The sequence below is a fragment of the Aythya fuligula genome, chromosome 3 (assembly GCF_009819795.1).
Source record: "Aythya fuligula isolate bAytFul2 chromosome 3, bAytFul2.pri, whole genome shotgun sequence".
NCBI lineage: Eukaryota > Metazoa > Chordata > Aves > Anseriformes > Anatidae > Aythya > Aythya fuligula.
In genome coordinates, this window is record NC_045561.1 from 86077005 (window position 1) to 86094313 (window position 17309).

General features: G+C 35.6%; 1 protein-coding gene across 1 annotated transcript in view; it reads left to right on the forward strand.

Moving 5' to 3' along the window:
- The window catches only part of COL12A1 (collagen type XII alpha 1 chain), a 97286-nt gene that overhangs the window by 52810 nt on the left and 27167 nt on the right, over nucleotides 1-17309 (forward strand). Inside the window, 17 exon segments of the mRNA XM_032185721.1 lie at nucleotides 837-976; nucleotides 2245-2374; nucleotides 2886-3028; nucleotides 4071-4200; nucleotides 5241-5383; nucleotides 7033-7162; nucleotides 7360-7479; nucleotides 8091-8237; nucleotides 9080-9196; nucleotides 9640-9786; nucleotides 10245-10319; nucleotides 10896-11035; nucleotides 11650-11773; nucleotides 11973-12116; nucleotides 14371-14535; nucleotides 15442-15480; nucleotides 15574-15712. Coding sequence (XP_032041612.1) covers nucleotides 837-976; nucleotides 2245-2374; nucleotides 2886-3028; nucleotides 4071-4200; nucleotides 5241-5383; nucleotides 7033-7162; nucleotides 7360-7479; nucleotides 8091-8237; nucleotides 9080-9196; nucleotides 9640-9786; nucleotides 10245-10319; nucleotides 10896-11035; nucleotides 11650-11773; nucleotides 11973-12116; nucleotides 14371-14535; nucleotides 15442-15480; nucleotides 15574-15712 — 2173 coding nt within the window.

Sequence of the window (17309 nt, forward strand, 5' to 3'; positions counted from 1 at the left end):
CATTTCAGATTAGATGAGAAAATATTTCTATGGTGAAATGCATCATGCCTATTTGTTATTTGTCCTTTGGTGGATTTCAAGTTTCTAAACTAATTTAGGATGGCCTATCAGTCTACTGCTTAAAGAGAAATCCTAAGCCACTAGTTTTAGACTTCTGAAAGCTGAAACCCTAATGCTACCATTGAACTTCCTCACTTTAATCTGTTTAATTGTCCCCTTTATGTCACAATTTAACCAAAATGAGGGATTGGAAGGCATGTGACTCTCATATGTGTGCTGTTAGGTGTAAGTTTACTATCTTCTTGTAAGCACCTTCCATTTGGAGGCTGGCCTTTACAGAGTGCAACTTGAGATTGTACTATTTTATGTTAACAATACTGTTTTAGTCCTTCTGTGGAAAGCACTGAGTGATTTGCTAACAGAGGCACTTCAGACATAAAAAACAATTCCCTGTTTTTTCAATTACTTAATTAATTGTATATTTAAATTATCTATTTATTAATAGATTTATTAATTAATTTGTACTTTATTTTTGAACCTGCTTTGGAAGGTCAAACATAGCAATGTGCTTGGAGAGAAATGAGGAGAACAATCCTAATGAACTCATGGTATAATTTTGAAATAATGTTCAGATATTTTTTTACCATATTTAGCATTCCTTATGCTGTTGGGCGGGTCTGATGTGTTCTGATTGTTGAATACAAGTAACGTTTGACACGAACTATTAAATCTGTTTTTAAAAAACTTCCCATTAACATGTTGCATGAGCGTAATCAGATAGCACAGGGTAAGAGAATGTGGCACCACATTTCTGACAGCTCATTGATCTGTTTCAGAACCTCTCACTACTGTGAAGAACGTGCTAGTTTATGACCCAACCACCAGTACTCTGAATGTTCGATGGGATCATGCAGAAGGAAATCCTCGCCAGTACAAAGTATTTTATGGGCCTACAGCTGGAGGTGCAGAAGAAATGGTAAATCCTTCTGTGGATCTTACTATCCAATAATTGCAGCCCATGGTGGTAGTGAGAGGAATGCTGTGGACTGACTGCTGTCTTGTCTGTCTACACCATGGCTTTTTCAGTTTGTATCCACTCTGGAGCAAATGCAGGACACCTCCATGAAAATCATTTATTCTTAACTCTAATACTGATATTTCATTTTATGTATTTGACCTTAGCATGGAGATTTAATACCACACACATTATTTGTTTGTTTATTCTTAGGGCGGTGCGTGTGAGCATAAAGCTGATTTCAGGGTGTACAAAAGGCTGTAAAGTCAGATGATATTTCTACCCATTTTTACTATTAAGAAGTCATATGGCAGTAGACAGTCATTTGGGATGATATTTTTGAAAGCATAAAAAAAAAAGATTAGAATCCACATGGGTGGATTCTAATCTTCTAAAATTAGTTAATTACTAATGAGCTAAAACAATCTTGAAAATAGGATTCGATCACACTTGTTGCAGATTGGGAAAATTTTATTCTTTTCCACTTCTGTTTCATTTTCCACATCTGCGCAAGTTAATGTGCCAGTGAAATAAGGACTACATGAATTACTCCTATTTCAATAGCATCCCCAGAGCTAAAATGCCATGGAATTTTACTTACAACATGAGGTGCTCATTACTTGTTGTCATTAGCATGTTGTAGTGTTATGTAATGCTGATTTTGAAAGTGATTTAATGACTCTCGAGCTGCTAAATAGTAGGCATTAAAAAGATCACTGTAGATTCTCTTTACTGATAATAGTAGAACAGGATCAAAAGTGAAAGTCAGCTAAAAGCAATTGTACAGGAGAGCATAGGACTTAATAACCATTGTCCAAGACAGAATCTTCCTGAAAGACAATTCTAGAAGATAACGTGAACTCTCTTACCTCAAGTATCAACAGCTTTCTTCCATAATGTAGATTTTATTACATCCAGTCTAGAAATGAGATATGGTGGACAAGGTGATTGTTAAAGGAGGGGAAATTGCAATCTGCCATTTTGGATTGTGAGATTACTGCTATATTCAGCAAAAACAAACAAACAAACAAATATTGAAATTCTCTTGGGTTAAATCAGATCTAGGTTGATGTTAATAGGCCTGCCTATGTTAAGTGCAGCACCCTTGTGGATTAGTAATCTTGCATATAATCTAAAATAAATATCAACACTAACACAGATGCAAAAAGCTGAACTTCTTGCATTTTCATGTAAATGTTATGCCTCTATATTTCTTTTTAAATTTGTAGACCACAGTACCTGGAAATACAAACTATGTCATCCTGAGAACTCTTGAGCCCAACACACCTTATACTGTAACTGTGGTTCCAGTTTTTCCAGAAGGGGATGGTGGACGTACGTCTGACACTGGCAGAACTTGTAAGTAAAAACAGTACTTTAAAATAAAATGTTGGGATTTTTGTTTAGTGACTCAAATCATTAGAAATTGAAGTCTTCTAATTCATTTATATCAATTATAGAGTTTTTTTTTTTTTTTTTTTTCCCCCAAGCTAAAACTTTACCTGCACGTTTATGGTTGTAGCTCTGTAACTTATTCTTTTTCTTTGGAGACTTTCAGTTCATTTATCTCAGGCAAGTTCAGCTCTTATATTGTGAAGCTAGCTTATTGTTTACTTACACACAATAGTAAAATTTCAATTCTAGTGCCAGTAGCTGCCCTGCTGCCTGGCAGGGATGCATTTAAAGATTAATAACTAAGATTCTTAGCTTCATAGAAGGGTAAATAAATAACATTAGGGTAATACAAATCATGTGTTTATTTTGGGCAGATGTATTTCTCAGCTTATTTTGAGCACTGTTGAAAATTCAAGTAGAAGTAGAACTTATGTAAGCAGCCTTGTAAACTTAATTTTAATTATCCTTGACCTAGTGGAGAGAGGAACACCGAGAAACATTCAAGTTTACAATCCCACACCAAACAGCATGAATGTCCGTTGGGAACCTGCTCCAGGTCCAGTACAGCAATACAGAATTAATTACTCTTCACTATCTGGCCCAAGGCCATCAGAATCTGTAAGTAATTTAGTTTTTATACAATTCCTTAAAAGTGTGTGGAGGATATTTCTTCCTTCAATGAGTGTAGAACAATAACAATAAATGTAGGCCAACCATCTGCCTAGAATTGTCCCTGCTGAAAATACTGTACTGATAGAAATTTAGTATATTGTAAACAAAAGCTTAATTTGGTGAAATGAAAAAAAAAAAAAGGAAAGAGATAAGACTGTCACACTTAAAGCTGATTAATGGGTATCCTTTATTTTACTGCAGGTAAAGATGAGTTAAAATCTTTATTTTATAAAGTCAGAAGGGAACAATATTTATTAGGAAATGTTTAATTCTGAAACCAGATGCCAAGTTTATATGATATTACCACTGGATCATCTCTTTGCCCTAAATCATTAGTGCTTAAATAGGACTGGGTGAGCAGTGAAGTCTGCATAGGGGTAAAAATTTGCCCTCCAGATGTGAAGTAAGAGTTCTTGGATTTGTGTAGAAATGGGTGCACGTTTAGATATAGGCCTGTGAATATACTCATATAAAATGTGCACCCATGTTGTACATAAATATGTTTTTGTGTAAGGAAGAATAAGAATTTTTAATGAGTCATTGGTATCTGTAAAGTGTAACTGCATAGTACTTTACACGAGTAGGAACCTATCAATTAGAAAATGACCTTTACATGTCAGGAAATCATGATAGAATTTGCATTTTTTGTTTTGTGTTCCTGATTTATTTATTTATTTATTTATTCTGAACAAATTTAATGTAAAATATAAGGTAAAAAAAAACATAGCAGAACAAGCTCTCCATTTGCAGAATTAACGCTCCTTATGTATTTATTTATTTATTTTATTTATTTATTTAGTAGCACCTGCTGTTGAATTGATATCAGTGTTATTTGGTTATTTTAAAATTGTGTTATTTTTCTTGAAAAATACACATCATGGTAATGTTCCCAATTTTTCTATATTTCATTCAAATTGTTATTCTAAAAAGATATGGCATAAATTGAAGATTTTTTTTTTAATGTAGGTGCACTTTCTTTCTGTTTTAGATTGTGGTACCAGGCAACACTCGTGATGTGATGCTGGAACGCTTGACTCCTGACACTGCTTACTCGATAAATGTTATAGCTCTGTATGCAGATGGAGAAGGAAATCCAAGTCAAGCACAAGGAAGAACATGTAAGAGGCAGTACTTGTTTTGTGAAATCTATTTCAAGACTGATGTGTGAGGATTCTATAAAATTGGTTACAATCAAAAATAGTGTAAGCCATTCAGTGCAACTCAGATATCAATATGTCTGAATTACACACAGAATCACACAGAATTTTCTAGGTTGGAAGAGACCTCAAGGTCATCGAGTCCAACCTCCAACCTAACGCTAACAGCCCTCCACTAAACCATATCCCTAAGCTCTACATCTAAGCGTCTTTTGAAGACCTCCAGGGATGGTGACTCCACCACTTCCCTGGGCAGCCTGTTCCAGTGCCTCACAACCCTTTCAGTGAAGAAGTTCTTCCTAACATCTAACCTAAAACTCCCCTAACTCAACTTAAACCCATTCCCCCTCGTCCTGTCACCAGGCACGTGGGAGAACAGGCCAACCCCCACCTCGCTACAGCCTCCCTTGAGGTACCTATAAAGAGCGATAAGGTCACCCCTGAGCCTCCTCTTCTCCAGGAGCCTCCTCTTCTCCAGGGAGACTTTAAGACTGAAGCAATTGTAGGCCTCCATGGAAGCGAGCTGTTGCTATATTGCCTGGCAGCTGGAGTACATGCATAATAACCAAACTCACTTTCACTTGTTAAGTAAGCCTAATTTGAATTTATATGTTTAAAAAAGAGTTTAAAAAATATTCTTTAAAATGTGTTTAAAGACAAATATCAATTTCTCTTTCTGAAAACAAATAGCATGTAAAGATGGCTAGAATTTGTTGTCAACAGAAAAAAAAAGTGCTTCATTCTCTGTGTCTTGCTGATAATTGTATGTCAACCTTCTAAATGCTAATTTGTTTTGCTGAAGAGGCCTAAACATTAAAAACGATCTTACAACTTAGCTTGCAGAAATGAAGTGTAAAGGAACTTGCTATGTAACTCATAGGCCAGCACTCTTTTGCTGTTTCTATACTTTCTCTATTAAATCCTCATATACATCTAAAACTCATAGATGTGATAAGCTGTAGGTGTACTTATGCAGCGTTCTGTATTTTTTTTTTCTCTAGTGCCTCGCAGTGGTCCAAGAAATGTGAGAGTGTTTGATGAGACCACAAACAGCCTTTCTGTACAATGGGACCATGCTGATGGGCCAGTCCAGCAGTACAGAATCATTTATTCACCCACTGTGGGAGATCCTATTGATGAATATGTAAGTTCTGTCATTCTTTAATAAGCACCAAGATGGTTTTGGTTAATTGCTTCAGCTACGGAAAAACGAAGACACCTGTTTTACCTTGTAATACACTTTGGGTGTTTTGTGGGTTCTTTGGTCATTTTTAATTCTGAGAAGCCATGTTTTGTAGAAAACTTTTTTTTTTTCCCACAAAATTGCAGAGCATATACAGTTTAATGAACCAAATTTTGTTTAAAATAGTGTTAAAGATGTGAGTCAAATTGTTAATCAGAAGATTCTGAGCAGAGCCTGCTTCCTGACATTTAGTTAAAAAATTGTGCTACAGTGAATAGCCATCCATTACTTCATACTCCATTAATTATGCAGTCAGTGTGCTAAAATACAGAATAAACATGTCTGCTTTTCATAAATTGAAGAGAGTTGGCAGAGCTTAATCAGAAAGCAATGGTAACTTTCATTCAGCATCTAACTTGTATTTGTAAGGTTCAGTATGAATTGTGTTTGTGTTTAATTTCCTGTAGCTTAATAAGCTTAATAAGCACAAGTTAATCTGATGTTTATAAAATTCTCTGAATGTTTATAGCAAAGCCAAACTCAGATCGTATAGAGGGCAATGGTGGAATTTCTACTAACTGCCACTAGCCAAAATGTAACATGTAGAGCATGTTACTAAATGCTCTAACTGCTTATATATGTACAGGACATGCTGAAAATTCACTGATTGAAAATTTCCTACTGGACCTGTTATGTAGGGCACAACTAATTTTGAACACACATATCTTCTCTGCAGAAAGCATTGGAAATTTCATAAAAATAGCAAGTCTGAAACAACTGAATTCTTTTATCAAGTAATAATGGAAAAGGTTGACTGGGACATACTTTTGAGATATGTTAAGTTAATTTCTGTAGTTTCAGTGCTTTATAGCCCTTTTTTGAAGCAGAGGCACTTTTTGGACTATGCCTACCTGTTGATTAGAATGAAGCAGTAGTGCACAGCTACACCAAGACATTCAGGAGATTAAGGGTTGCATGAATAGGCAAGTTTTTTCATATCAAAATATTCAGAGCTTCTTTCTCAGAACAACGTGTTTCTGCTGAAACAGTGATAGCCTGACATGAGGATAATGAAGAGATAGAAAGGAAACTGATGAGTAGTTTAAATGGCTTCGTCTTCCCTCCTTGTTTTAGGAGCTTTTTATTCTCTTTTTCTGTCTCCAAATGCATCATCATGACTTTTTCCTTTCTGTAAGGGAGCAGTACTGAAATACTGAAATCTGGGGGAGAAAATGCAGCATCTCAGTGTGGTTGTAGAATCACAGAATCATTTAAGTTGGACAAGATCTTCAAGATATAAGTCCAACCATCAACCTAACCTGCTGAGTACCATCACTAAACTATGTCCCTTGTGAGGGTAGAGGCTGAAGAGTCAATCTGATTTATCTTTTTATGTTGGCTTTATAACAGTGCTTTATATTTTAAAATAATGAGTACTAAGAATTGTTCCTACGCTATAATCCTTAAAGTATCCTGAATGACTTGATCTACATGTACAGTGGACATAAAAAAAAAAAAAGCCAAACAATTTTTTAGTTCTACTTACTGCTTTTGTTGATCAGTTACAGTACTGTGAGTTTGTTCACCTCTGTTTATTTTATATGTTCTAGACCACAGTTCCTGGGATAAGGAATAATGTGATACTCCAACCACTTCAATCAGATACACCATATAAAATAACCATTGTGGCTGTGTATGAAGATGGTGATGGTGGACAGCTGACTGGAAATGGAAGAACTGGTAATTAATTTTAATATTTTATATTGTTTTTAAAGTCTAGGATATATATTCCTTGAGCAGTCCAACATTGTTAAGGTCTCATTATGTTAATGATATCTGTTACATGGTTATTTCCCTACAGAGTTACAATACAAGTTTCTAGAGTTGAAAAAGCATCCACTAGTCTAATTAATTATCATGTTTTTCTTTCTTTTTAGTTGGTCTGCTTCCTCCTCAAAATATGTATATAACTGATGAATGGTATACACGATTCAGAGTTTCCTGGGATCCTTCACCATCCCCCGTTCTTGGCTATAAAATTGTATATAAACCTGTGGGTAAGAAAGCTAAGTTAATTCTGAGTACAGCACTTTCAAAAATAGTGAGTAGCTAATGCAAGATCAGAATAAAAATAACATGTATCATGAAATATGTGTGCTAAAGGATCCCTTATTTACTCATTTGATGAAAGCTTAAGTCTTATAATTGTTTTGTAAGAACTACCAAATACAGTGTTTCATACAGAGTCTGAATTTTATTGACATTTAATACACAATCTAACCAGTAACTAGATAAAGCTTGTTTTTTCTGTCTGTCATACTTGTCATCCTGAGGATACAAACTGGGGTATATGAAATTAGTATTGGACAGATATTTAGGTACTAAGATCTTTTATAACCTCTGTTTTATATGACAATGAAACAATATACATATCTTTCTACAAATTAAATATGTATATTGCACAATAGCTTGTAAAGCTATGCTTATGTTCTGTTTGCAACAGTCTAATATGTTAAAATTAGGTGATTTAAGAAATTAGTATTTTGTTTTATAAATAAGATTAACAATTAACGACACATTAAAGGAGGCAGTTAATTCTGTAACACACTTAATCATGAATCTTTCTCTCTCTCTCTGTATTTATTTTGATAATTCCTTTCAATGAAAGGTTCAAATGATCCCATGGAGGTTTTTGTGGGAGAAGTGACTTCCTACACCTTGCATAATCTGTCTCCCAGTACCACTTATGACGTGAATGTCTATGCCCAGTATGACTCTGGAATGAGCATACCTTTGACAGATCAAGGCACTACATGTAAGTCAACAGAATTTTGTTGTAGTCATGTTAGGTACATATGCTGATCTGAGATAATGTTGATTAAGACGGTATTTTTAAGGCTGGGTGTTTAGATGGTCTGAATATCCTCTCATAGTGAATACTTGTCACCCATCAATGATATAGTTTTTAGAAACACTAATCTTCAGAACAATAATGGAAATATAGTTTAAAGTAATGATTTGATGGTATAATATTTTCTAGTCTGCTTCCTAAAATTGTATTTATCAATTTTATTTAGCAATTTTAATTTTAGTTGGGGTAAATCTATAATTTTCTCCAAGATACTAAAGAATTTAACCATGCTAAACAGGTCTAGGCTTTTTGCTACTCTGTCTTTATCTCATGGGAATGTCCAGGCATTGAAACTTAACCTTTTTGGAAGGAGATGATTTTGTTGATTCTTTTTTTTTAAAGAAGTTTCTTAAAATTTCTTCAGTTAAGACAACTCAATCATCCTGAATTTTGTTTACTCGGTACATGCTTTTCATACTGCCATATATATGAATCAGTTTCCAATTTTTAGAAGTTTCTTATTTTATAAAGAGCTCCACTTACTTCATGTGAAAACTGATAAAATGAGCTGTTACCCAATATACCCAATATGAGAAAGGTATCAGACTTTGGGCTTTTGTAAATAGTGAGGCTGGGATCTTTAGGGCATAAGAAAAGACACAGAGACTTGACTAGAACTGTTCTTTTCTTCTATAACTCTTAAAAAATCAGGTTCTGCTAATGTAAATTTAATTGTGATGTAGTTCTTTCAACATCTATTATGTACTGCTTTACAGAGAGCAATTTTTGTCTTTCTATGTTCACAGTATATTTAAATGTCACTGACCTAACGACTTACAAAGTGGGTTGGGATTCTTTCTGTATCCGATGGTCAGCTCACCGGTCAGCAACTTCCTACAGACTAAAGCTGAACCCAGCTGATGGTAAATACATTTCATTTTTTGCATTTTATGGAAACATAACTGTCTTGTTTCAGTGGCAGAATCACTTATTTGGTATGGTAGAAAGCCTCCACCAGAAGTTGTGCTGCATTTGATTGAGCTTTAAAGATCTGAACCACCTGTGGCAGTGAAAAATTTGCAAAGAAGCACTGCTTATTATCAAATTAACTTTCAGTAGTGGGAATTTTCTAGTTACCAGGCTTTTTTACATGCACACTGGGATGTAGTTACTCTCCTGTCTGTGCCAGGCATCATAATCACTGAATAATCTTGGTCTAGAAAGGCTTTTTCGGGATAACAATAAGACTGCTGTCCAATTCATTCCATCCTCCTCTCAAGTACCTAATTTCTAAATTTATTTACACACATATTAAAAGGGAAATACTGGATTCTAATTTTCTTTCCATTGGGCTTTGTTTTTACAGGATCCAGAGGACAGGAAATTACAGTTCGTGGATCAGAAACAAGCCACTGTTTTACTGGACTCTCACCAGACACAGAATACAATGCTACCATCTTTGTTCAGACCCCTAACCTTGAGGGACCTCCAGTCTCTCTGAGGGAGCATACAGGTAGGTAATAGACACAGTGAACCATAAGTTTTGAACATAGAACTTGTTTCAATAGTAGAAATTGTCTTGTTTCTAAATGGCTTCCAATACCTCTTTTAAGCTATCTTTCCTCTTTATGCCAGTGTATTGTTAACTGGAGTTTGAGGGAAAGAGAAAATCTTATGTTCTTCAAAGCAAGTATTTCCTAGCACTTGGATGAAAAAGTGGGTCAACAGAGTGCAATGTTATTCAGCTCATACAAATCTTTTCCTCTGTCATAAATGAAATGATACAAATTTTTAACATCAAGTATAATCTCATTACCTTTGTAGCACTAGAAAATTTTCTTTGGTAATTACGCATTGGGTGGGTTAGTGACAAAAGATTTGAATGTTTCTGTGGTAATGTAGTACATAATATAGAGTTTTCCTTTAATTAAATATTTTTTATTGAGACAGAATATGTTTGTTTTATTTCAGTTGTCAAACCTACAGAGGCACCAACTCCACCGCCTACACCTCCCCCACCTCCCACAATCCCTCCAGCTCGGGATGGTATGTCTATTTGTGAATTTATTCAGTATTTTTACATGGTTACTGCCTCAGGGTTTTACCCTATTTTTTATAAGTTTAAATTGATTTAAAACTAGTGCAGTATTCCAGGGTCTGGAGATAAAGATGAATTTCCTAATTGCATAGATAGAGCTTTATTGCAGAATTTCCTAATTGCATAGATAGAGCTTTATTGCAATCTGAAATTTCCTGGTTTAAAACAGCAAGATGCATACCTTTGGGGAAAAAAAAAATCAAGATATTTTGTAGCTCTGCAGAAAACCTGTGAGCCTAACCCTCAATAGACAATTTGATTGCTACGGTAGCTGCTCAGAAAAAATGTCATTTAAGATATTTGCATTTGATTCTTGAGCTCTTCTTCATTTCTTGCACCTTTCTTTGGGAATTTTTAAGAAATGTTTTCATGCTGAGCATAATCCTCCTTTCAGGTTGACTGTGCAGGAGGAGAAGTTTGCTGAATATTTGTCATTTTTGAATATTAAATTTTTGAAATAATGCTCTTTATTTCACTGTGCTATGAATGGTAAGTTTCAATTATTCATTTTCTTGGTCTTTCAGTATGCAGAGGTGCCAAAGCAGACATAGTATTCTTGACTGATGCTTCCTGGAGTATTGGTGATGACAACTTCAATAAAGTAGTAAAATTTGTTTTTAATACAGTAGGAGCCTTCGACTTGATTAATCCTGCTGGAATACAGGTAGGTTTGTTGTTTCCATTGGGTAAATTTTAGAAGGAAATTGAAGCTTATGCTGGATTACTAAAGTTAAATTTGATTTTTCCTTTCTTACAGGTTGCTGTCAGTTTTCTTTTGTATTTGATTGTTCAATGTTTGTGTATGGGTGTGCATTCATTAATTACGTTAATAACATTCAGTAATTATATTCAGTGATATATGTACTGTATGTACTTAAGGCAAGAGAGTACACAAACTTGTATATGTCCAAATTTATTGACATTCTGTCACCAGGTACTTTTACCAGGTATCTCCTAAAAAAATGAAAGAGATTTTGAAGAAAAGTTATGGTTAATTTATGCTTGGAAGCAGAGAGTACATACTGTATTAACTGCACCATAGTAAACATTTAATCATACTTATATAAGATCATATCCCATTCTGTACACAAAGGAAATTCAAAGTGTTGTGTGTACATTGCTGTGATGGTATCTGTGTATGTAAATATGTGTGAGGGTATATAATCATACATATACGGAAAATATTTTTCAGTTAATGTTTACCACAATGCATGTTTCAATGGAGTGAGTTTGAACATGGAGATATGTGACTGAATATTGTTACATATTCCCCTTCAGGTTTCATTTGTGCAGTACAGTGATGAAGCAAAATCTGAGTTTAAACTGAATACATTTGATGACAAGGCCCAAGCCCTGGGAGCTCTTCAAAATATTCAGTACAGAGGAGGAAACACACGGACAGGTAATTCTGAGCAGTAATTATATTTCTTAAAGATAAATTGCTCTTGGAAATTGCCTCATTATCATAATATTTAATGGTTGAAGGATTAAGTTTTTATACTTTTCTGTTTTGGTTGTGTGGCTGTCACTCTGTCTCATAAAGTAAGGAATTTCTTCTCCTGCAGATAATATGACTGACTCATTCATTATGCACTTTGCAGGCAAAGCACTAACATTTATCAAAGAAAAGGTTTTGACTTGGGAGAGTGGCATGAGGAGAGGTGTTCCCAAGGTACTTGTTGTTGTCACAGATGGTCGATCACAGGATGAAGTGAGGAAAGCAGCAACGGTCATACAACACTCTGGTAAGCAATTCACAGTACCTAGCTATTTTATTTCCTTACTGTGTTAAGCAATGCAATTTATAAGCAGTGCTTCAGTTGTTTGTGAATTCTTTACTCATCATTTATGGACTCAGAAATGTATTGTCAGTGGTTGGACTCACTCAAAAGTATTTAAAGAATTTAGACTTTTTGGGCCAGACTTACTTTTTCTTTCTCTATACTTCCTTCTGTGGAAGCATATGGCTTCCCAGGGCTTTCAAGGAATACCTTATGCATATTGTTTCACAGAACTGACTTTTGGATACTTCTCCTTGCTGTGTGGACCCCTGGCATTATTGTAAAGTGTGCTCCATTCTGGTGCCTTTGATATACTGGGCCTGACTTTTTGACTTTTTTCATGTTTTACTTGTCATGGACTACAGGAGCTCCACTGAATGGAGGTGCTCTTGCTGGAGCTGGGTCTGAACTGACTTCTCCATTGTCTTTTCAGCTGAGAAACATTGCATTCCCTCTTTAGATTGCTGAGTGTGACTTACGTGCAACTAAGCATTTATTCCTTTCCCTGCTCTCAGTAGCCTTTACTGAGATTCCCCAGCAGTCTTGCATTTAATTGCATGAACCACCTGGAGAGCAGTTTTCCTGAGTAAGGAGATAGACTTCCTTATACTGGAAGCATATTTTTGGCAGTATATTACTGGCTTGTAAACCACAAGTGGTCATCTTGACTGCCTCTGCGATCTGAAAGAATCATCTCTGTCTGGGTGACTTCTAAAGATGTTTGGCTAACCTGTTCATAAAAATCTCTATATCCCCTCTGGATAATCTGCTTCAGTGCTTATCTACCCTAACAGTTGGAAACCTTTTCCTCATATCTCACCTAAGTGTTCTTCAGGCTAATGAAGCTGTTGTCTTCATTTACCTACTTAACCAGGAAAGCAATTGATAACTGTCCACTGTAACAGGCCTTCATATTTGAAGCTTTTTGTCATTTCCTCTTTCTGTCTTTTCTTTTCTAGACTAAACAAACTCATTTCCTTCAACCTCCTGCTGCTGATGTTTTCCAAACCTCTTATCACTTTCCCTAGCTACTCACTTCTTTGCATCTTAAATGTTGTACTCAAAGCTGGACAGAATATTTCAACCAAAGTTTCAATAGTATTGACTGCAGACAATAACTATGTCCCATTTCCTTTTGAAAAATTCAAAATGTAAATAAAGTTGGGTTTATCATGTGCAACAAACGTGAATTCTGTGTCAAGCCTCCTGCCAGCATTTCCATTACCTGTAAAGGTCCTTGTCAATGAAATTTTTGGGGAGAGGTTTTTCTATTTAGTGCTGAATTGTATAGAGGCATTTTTTCCCCTGCTTTCTGGTGTAGCACAAGAGGTCAAATTATCATATGGAAGATTAGGTGGGAAAAGGAGAGGAAGAAATGAGTCAGAAGAATTCTGTAAGTGCTATAAGATAATAGAAATCAAAATGGAAGGCAAGGAGGCACTACTTTAAGGACTCGAAGAGGCAAATCACCCAGACTTCTGTCACAGATTATGGGGAGATTATCCTTTTACACCTAGTGATAAGATTAAATTCTAGAGACTGCATTCTTCTCATTTTACTTAAGCCATCTAACAATTAAATATCTAGTCTAAGGTGATCATGTGGAGCCCTTTTATAGTTATTGAAGAGAGCAACAGATAGGCATGTACAGAACACAGTTTCTCCTGTCTTGAAATTCATGTTTTAGGGAGGTGAACTGAATTGTATTCTGAATCTGTCCCTGTTTGTGTGTTGAGTATAGAGTAAGCCTAGACAACTAGCTTATACTTTTTTATAACTTGGAAAGTAAAAATTGGTGAAATGGTCCCATCCTGAGGTGGCAAGAGGTAGAATATTGGATAACTAATTTAGATAACTGATACTTTGCAGAGATATTGGACACAGAACAGGTTTAAGATATGGTAGAGTTGAGAGGATCATACATTTTATATGAAAGAGACCATGCAGCCAAGCCTGTGTAGCTTAAATAATGTCAAATAATGTCAGTAAGTGATGGAAGAAGGAGAAAGTTTTGAAAGAAAGATGCAAAAAACAGTTTAATTCCTCTTGAGCTTTGATAGGTGAAAGACTACCCAGAATGTGTGCTCATAATGAAGACCAGACACAAGACTAGATAGAGCTTGACAAATCAATGATAGAGGTGTTTTGTGAAATACTGACTTGAAAAATGGTTGTGTACATTTTACTACAATCCAGGTAAAAAATGTTATTTTTATAGGCTTCAGTGTCTTTGTGGTTGGTGTGGCTGATGTGGATTACAATGAGCTGGCCAAGATTGCCAGCAAGCCCAGTGAGCGTCATGTATTTATTGTTGATGATTTTGATGCATTTGAAAAAATTCAAGATAACCTCGTCACCTTTGTGTGTGAGACAGCTACCTCAAGTGAGTAGAAAACATCATTTTCCTTTTTCCCAAACTGATATATTTGCTTATATACTGCTAAAGTTGTCATACCATTTACAGCACTTAAAAAAATGCATAAAAATTAGACTTTGTAAGAACTGCACATGGTTTGATCAATTTTTTTTTTTTTTTTTTTTTTTGTTAATTTTGAAGTAGCTATTATGCTTGATATAATCTTCTCTCACATCCCAAAAGTACAGGTGTAACACAATGAGAGCAACAGACAGTGAGAACTCTTGCTCTTTAAAAGGAAGTAGAATGATGCCTAATGTGAATAGGGGGAAATAACAGGTCCTTTTACCCCTGGTCCAAACTGCTACAGGGCTGCAGGTGAAGTGTGTGATACTGTTTCAAAATGATCTAAATTAGATGTCATTTGTTTACTCAAGAAAAATCTTTCTATGGCAAAAATGAAAAATTCTCAGGCCTGTCGTGTGCAACTGTGTACTCCCTAACTACTTCATCCATTGGCTCCTGAGGAGACATATAAATCTTCAGTTTTTCCTTGTGAATTTGACAGCAAATATGCTGCCTGACTCATGCCTTACATATTTATGGAAAGATCGAGTCATTATATCCCTTTCCTCTTATGAATTAGAATCAAAATATTTTGGGGGCTTATTTGTTATCACATACTATTTGTCATGGTAGAAATATATAACTAAAAGTAGAGAGTAAAGTTTTTAGCAGTCCTTCTAATGAAGACTGCATCCTTCTAATGCAGTCCTTCTAATGCAGTCCTTCTAAAGCATGACAAATGTAGCAAAAGTTGGCTGATAATTAATATTAGCACAGATTTCTTAGTAACAAAACTTACTAAGTATGTACCTCTTCATATCCTGGTAGATTTCACAGTTTTGAACTTAAATGTTTCCTCTCTTTTAGCTTGTCCACTTATTTACTTGGAGGGATACACTTCACCTGGTAAGAAACTGTCTATTATATTTTGTACAGGTTCAGTTGTGTTCTTTACAACCCTACATTTTTTTTTTACCATTTTCCTTTCCTGATTTAAAGGTTTCAAGATGTTGGAGTCATATAATCTAACAGAGAAGCATTTTGCTTCCGTACAAGGTGTATCACTGGAATCAGGCTCTTTCCCAAGCTATGTAGCATATAGACTACACAAAAATGCTTTTGTCAGCCAGCCAATACGGTAAGTAAACGTAGAAGACTCATATTTAGAGCAAAAAGGTAGGGAAGGGTTAATAGAGTTTACAGCTAATGGCATTAGTATCTTATGGAAGATGCATTTATTTGATATTCTTTTTACTGAACTCCAGGAAATATACTCCAAAGAACATCTACCATTGTTCTCATAAAATGCTAATCTCTTTCTTCCTTTGTGATCTGTTCACTGTTAATCCAGCTGCTTATTGTTCTTTTATTTGAGACTATGCTTCTTAACAACTCACCCTGCTTATATTATACAATTTGGCCTTAGGCAGATGAGCAACAGCCTCCTTAGTACAAAGACCTCTACACTGACAGAGGGAAATGGTTTCGATATGGAAGTATATGCACAACTATTTACAGGGGCATCATTTGTATTATGATAGGCAGCAAACTGATGCCATCGACTTAGGTTATTTTCTCCAGTATCTGAGTTGTTGTATTTGACTGATGTAAACACCAGTGATAGGACCCACGGGAATAGTGCTAAGCTGAGGCAGGGCAAGTTTAGGCTAGATATCAGGAAAAGGTTCTTCACCGAGAGGGTGGTCACACACTGGAACAGGCTCCCCAGTGAAGTAGTCACTGCACCAAGTCTGTCTGAATTTAAGAAGCGATTGGACTGTGCACTTAGTCACATGGTCTAAAGTTTTGGGTAGACCTGCGCAGTGCCAGGAGTTGGACTCGATGATCCTTATGGGTCCCTTCCAACTCAGGATATTCTGTGATTCTATGACTAATGAAGTGGAGTTTTAAATGGCCTGTGGTCCTAGATCTTGTTTATGATTATTCTTTCCTACTGTCACAAACACACACAAAAAAGACAGCAATTAGTTTTACTAGAATCACAGAATCACAGAATCACAGAATTTCTAGGTTGGAAGAGACCTCAAGATCATCGAGTCCAACCTCTGACCTAACACTAACAGTCCCCACTAAACCATATCCCTAAGCTCTACATCTAAGGAATCTAATACTTAGAGTAAGTTTCAGAAAAGTCATCCTGAGACAGAGCAGACACCTAAAGATAGACCACTACTCCTAATTTAATTTAAGGAAAGTTCTTTTTGTAAAAGCCTTTGAAATCTGCCTTCCTGTCAGGTTGTGTGTACAGGCACTGAGGTGTATGAAGAAGCAATTTCTCTTTGCTGGCCTTCTCAACTCACAACTTTAAAAGTGGAGAATTTAAAGACTTTTTGAATTCACTGATATGCCATTATAGTTATGTGAGTGAAAGATCCCTTACGGCCTGGATTTTTACAATCTAGGGAAGTACAGATAATCCTAGTCAGTAGGATCTTGTTTTGCAATTCTGTAACATTAAGATATATCTTACATTCAGCAGAATAGGATGATAATAAGATAATAGGCAGACTTTTTGCTTATTTCAGGTTTTTTAGAATGCTGTGATTCAGTCTATTGTCTGTCTTTTGTAGGAGGTGGAGTAGACTTACCACAGTATTCTGGACACTTAGTTTTCATAAGATACCAGAATATAAAACTCACTTTAGACTGAGTCAGCAAGGCAATAAAAGCATCCTGATCATGGTGGCATAGTTGTTTTGTATCTGAGACAATTT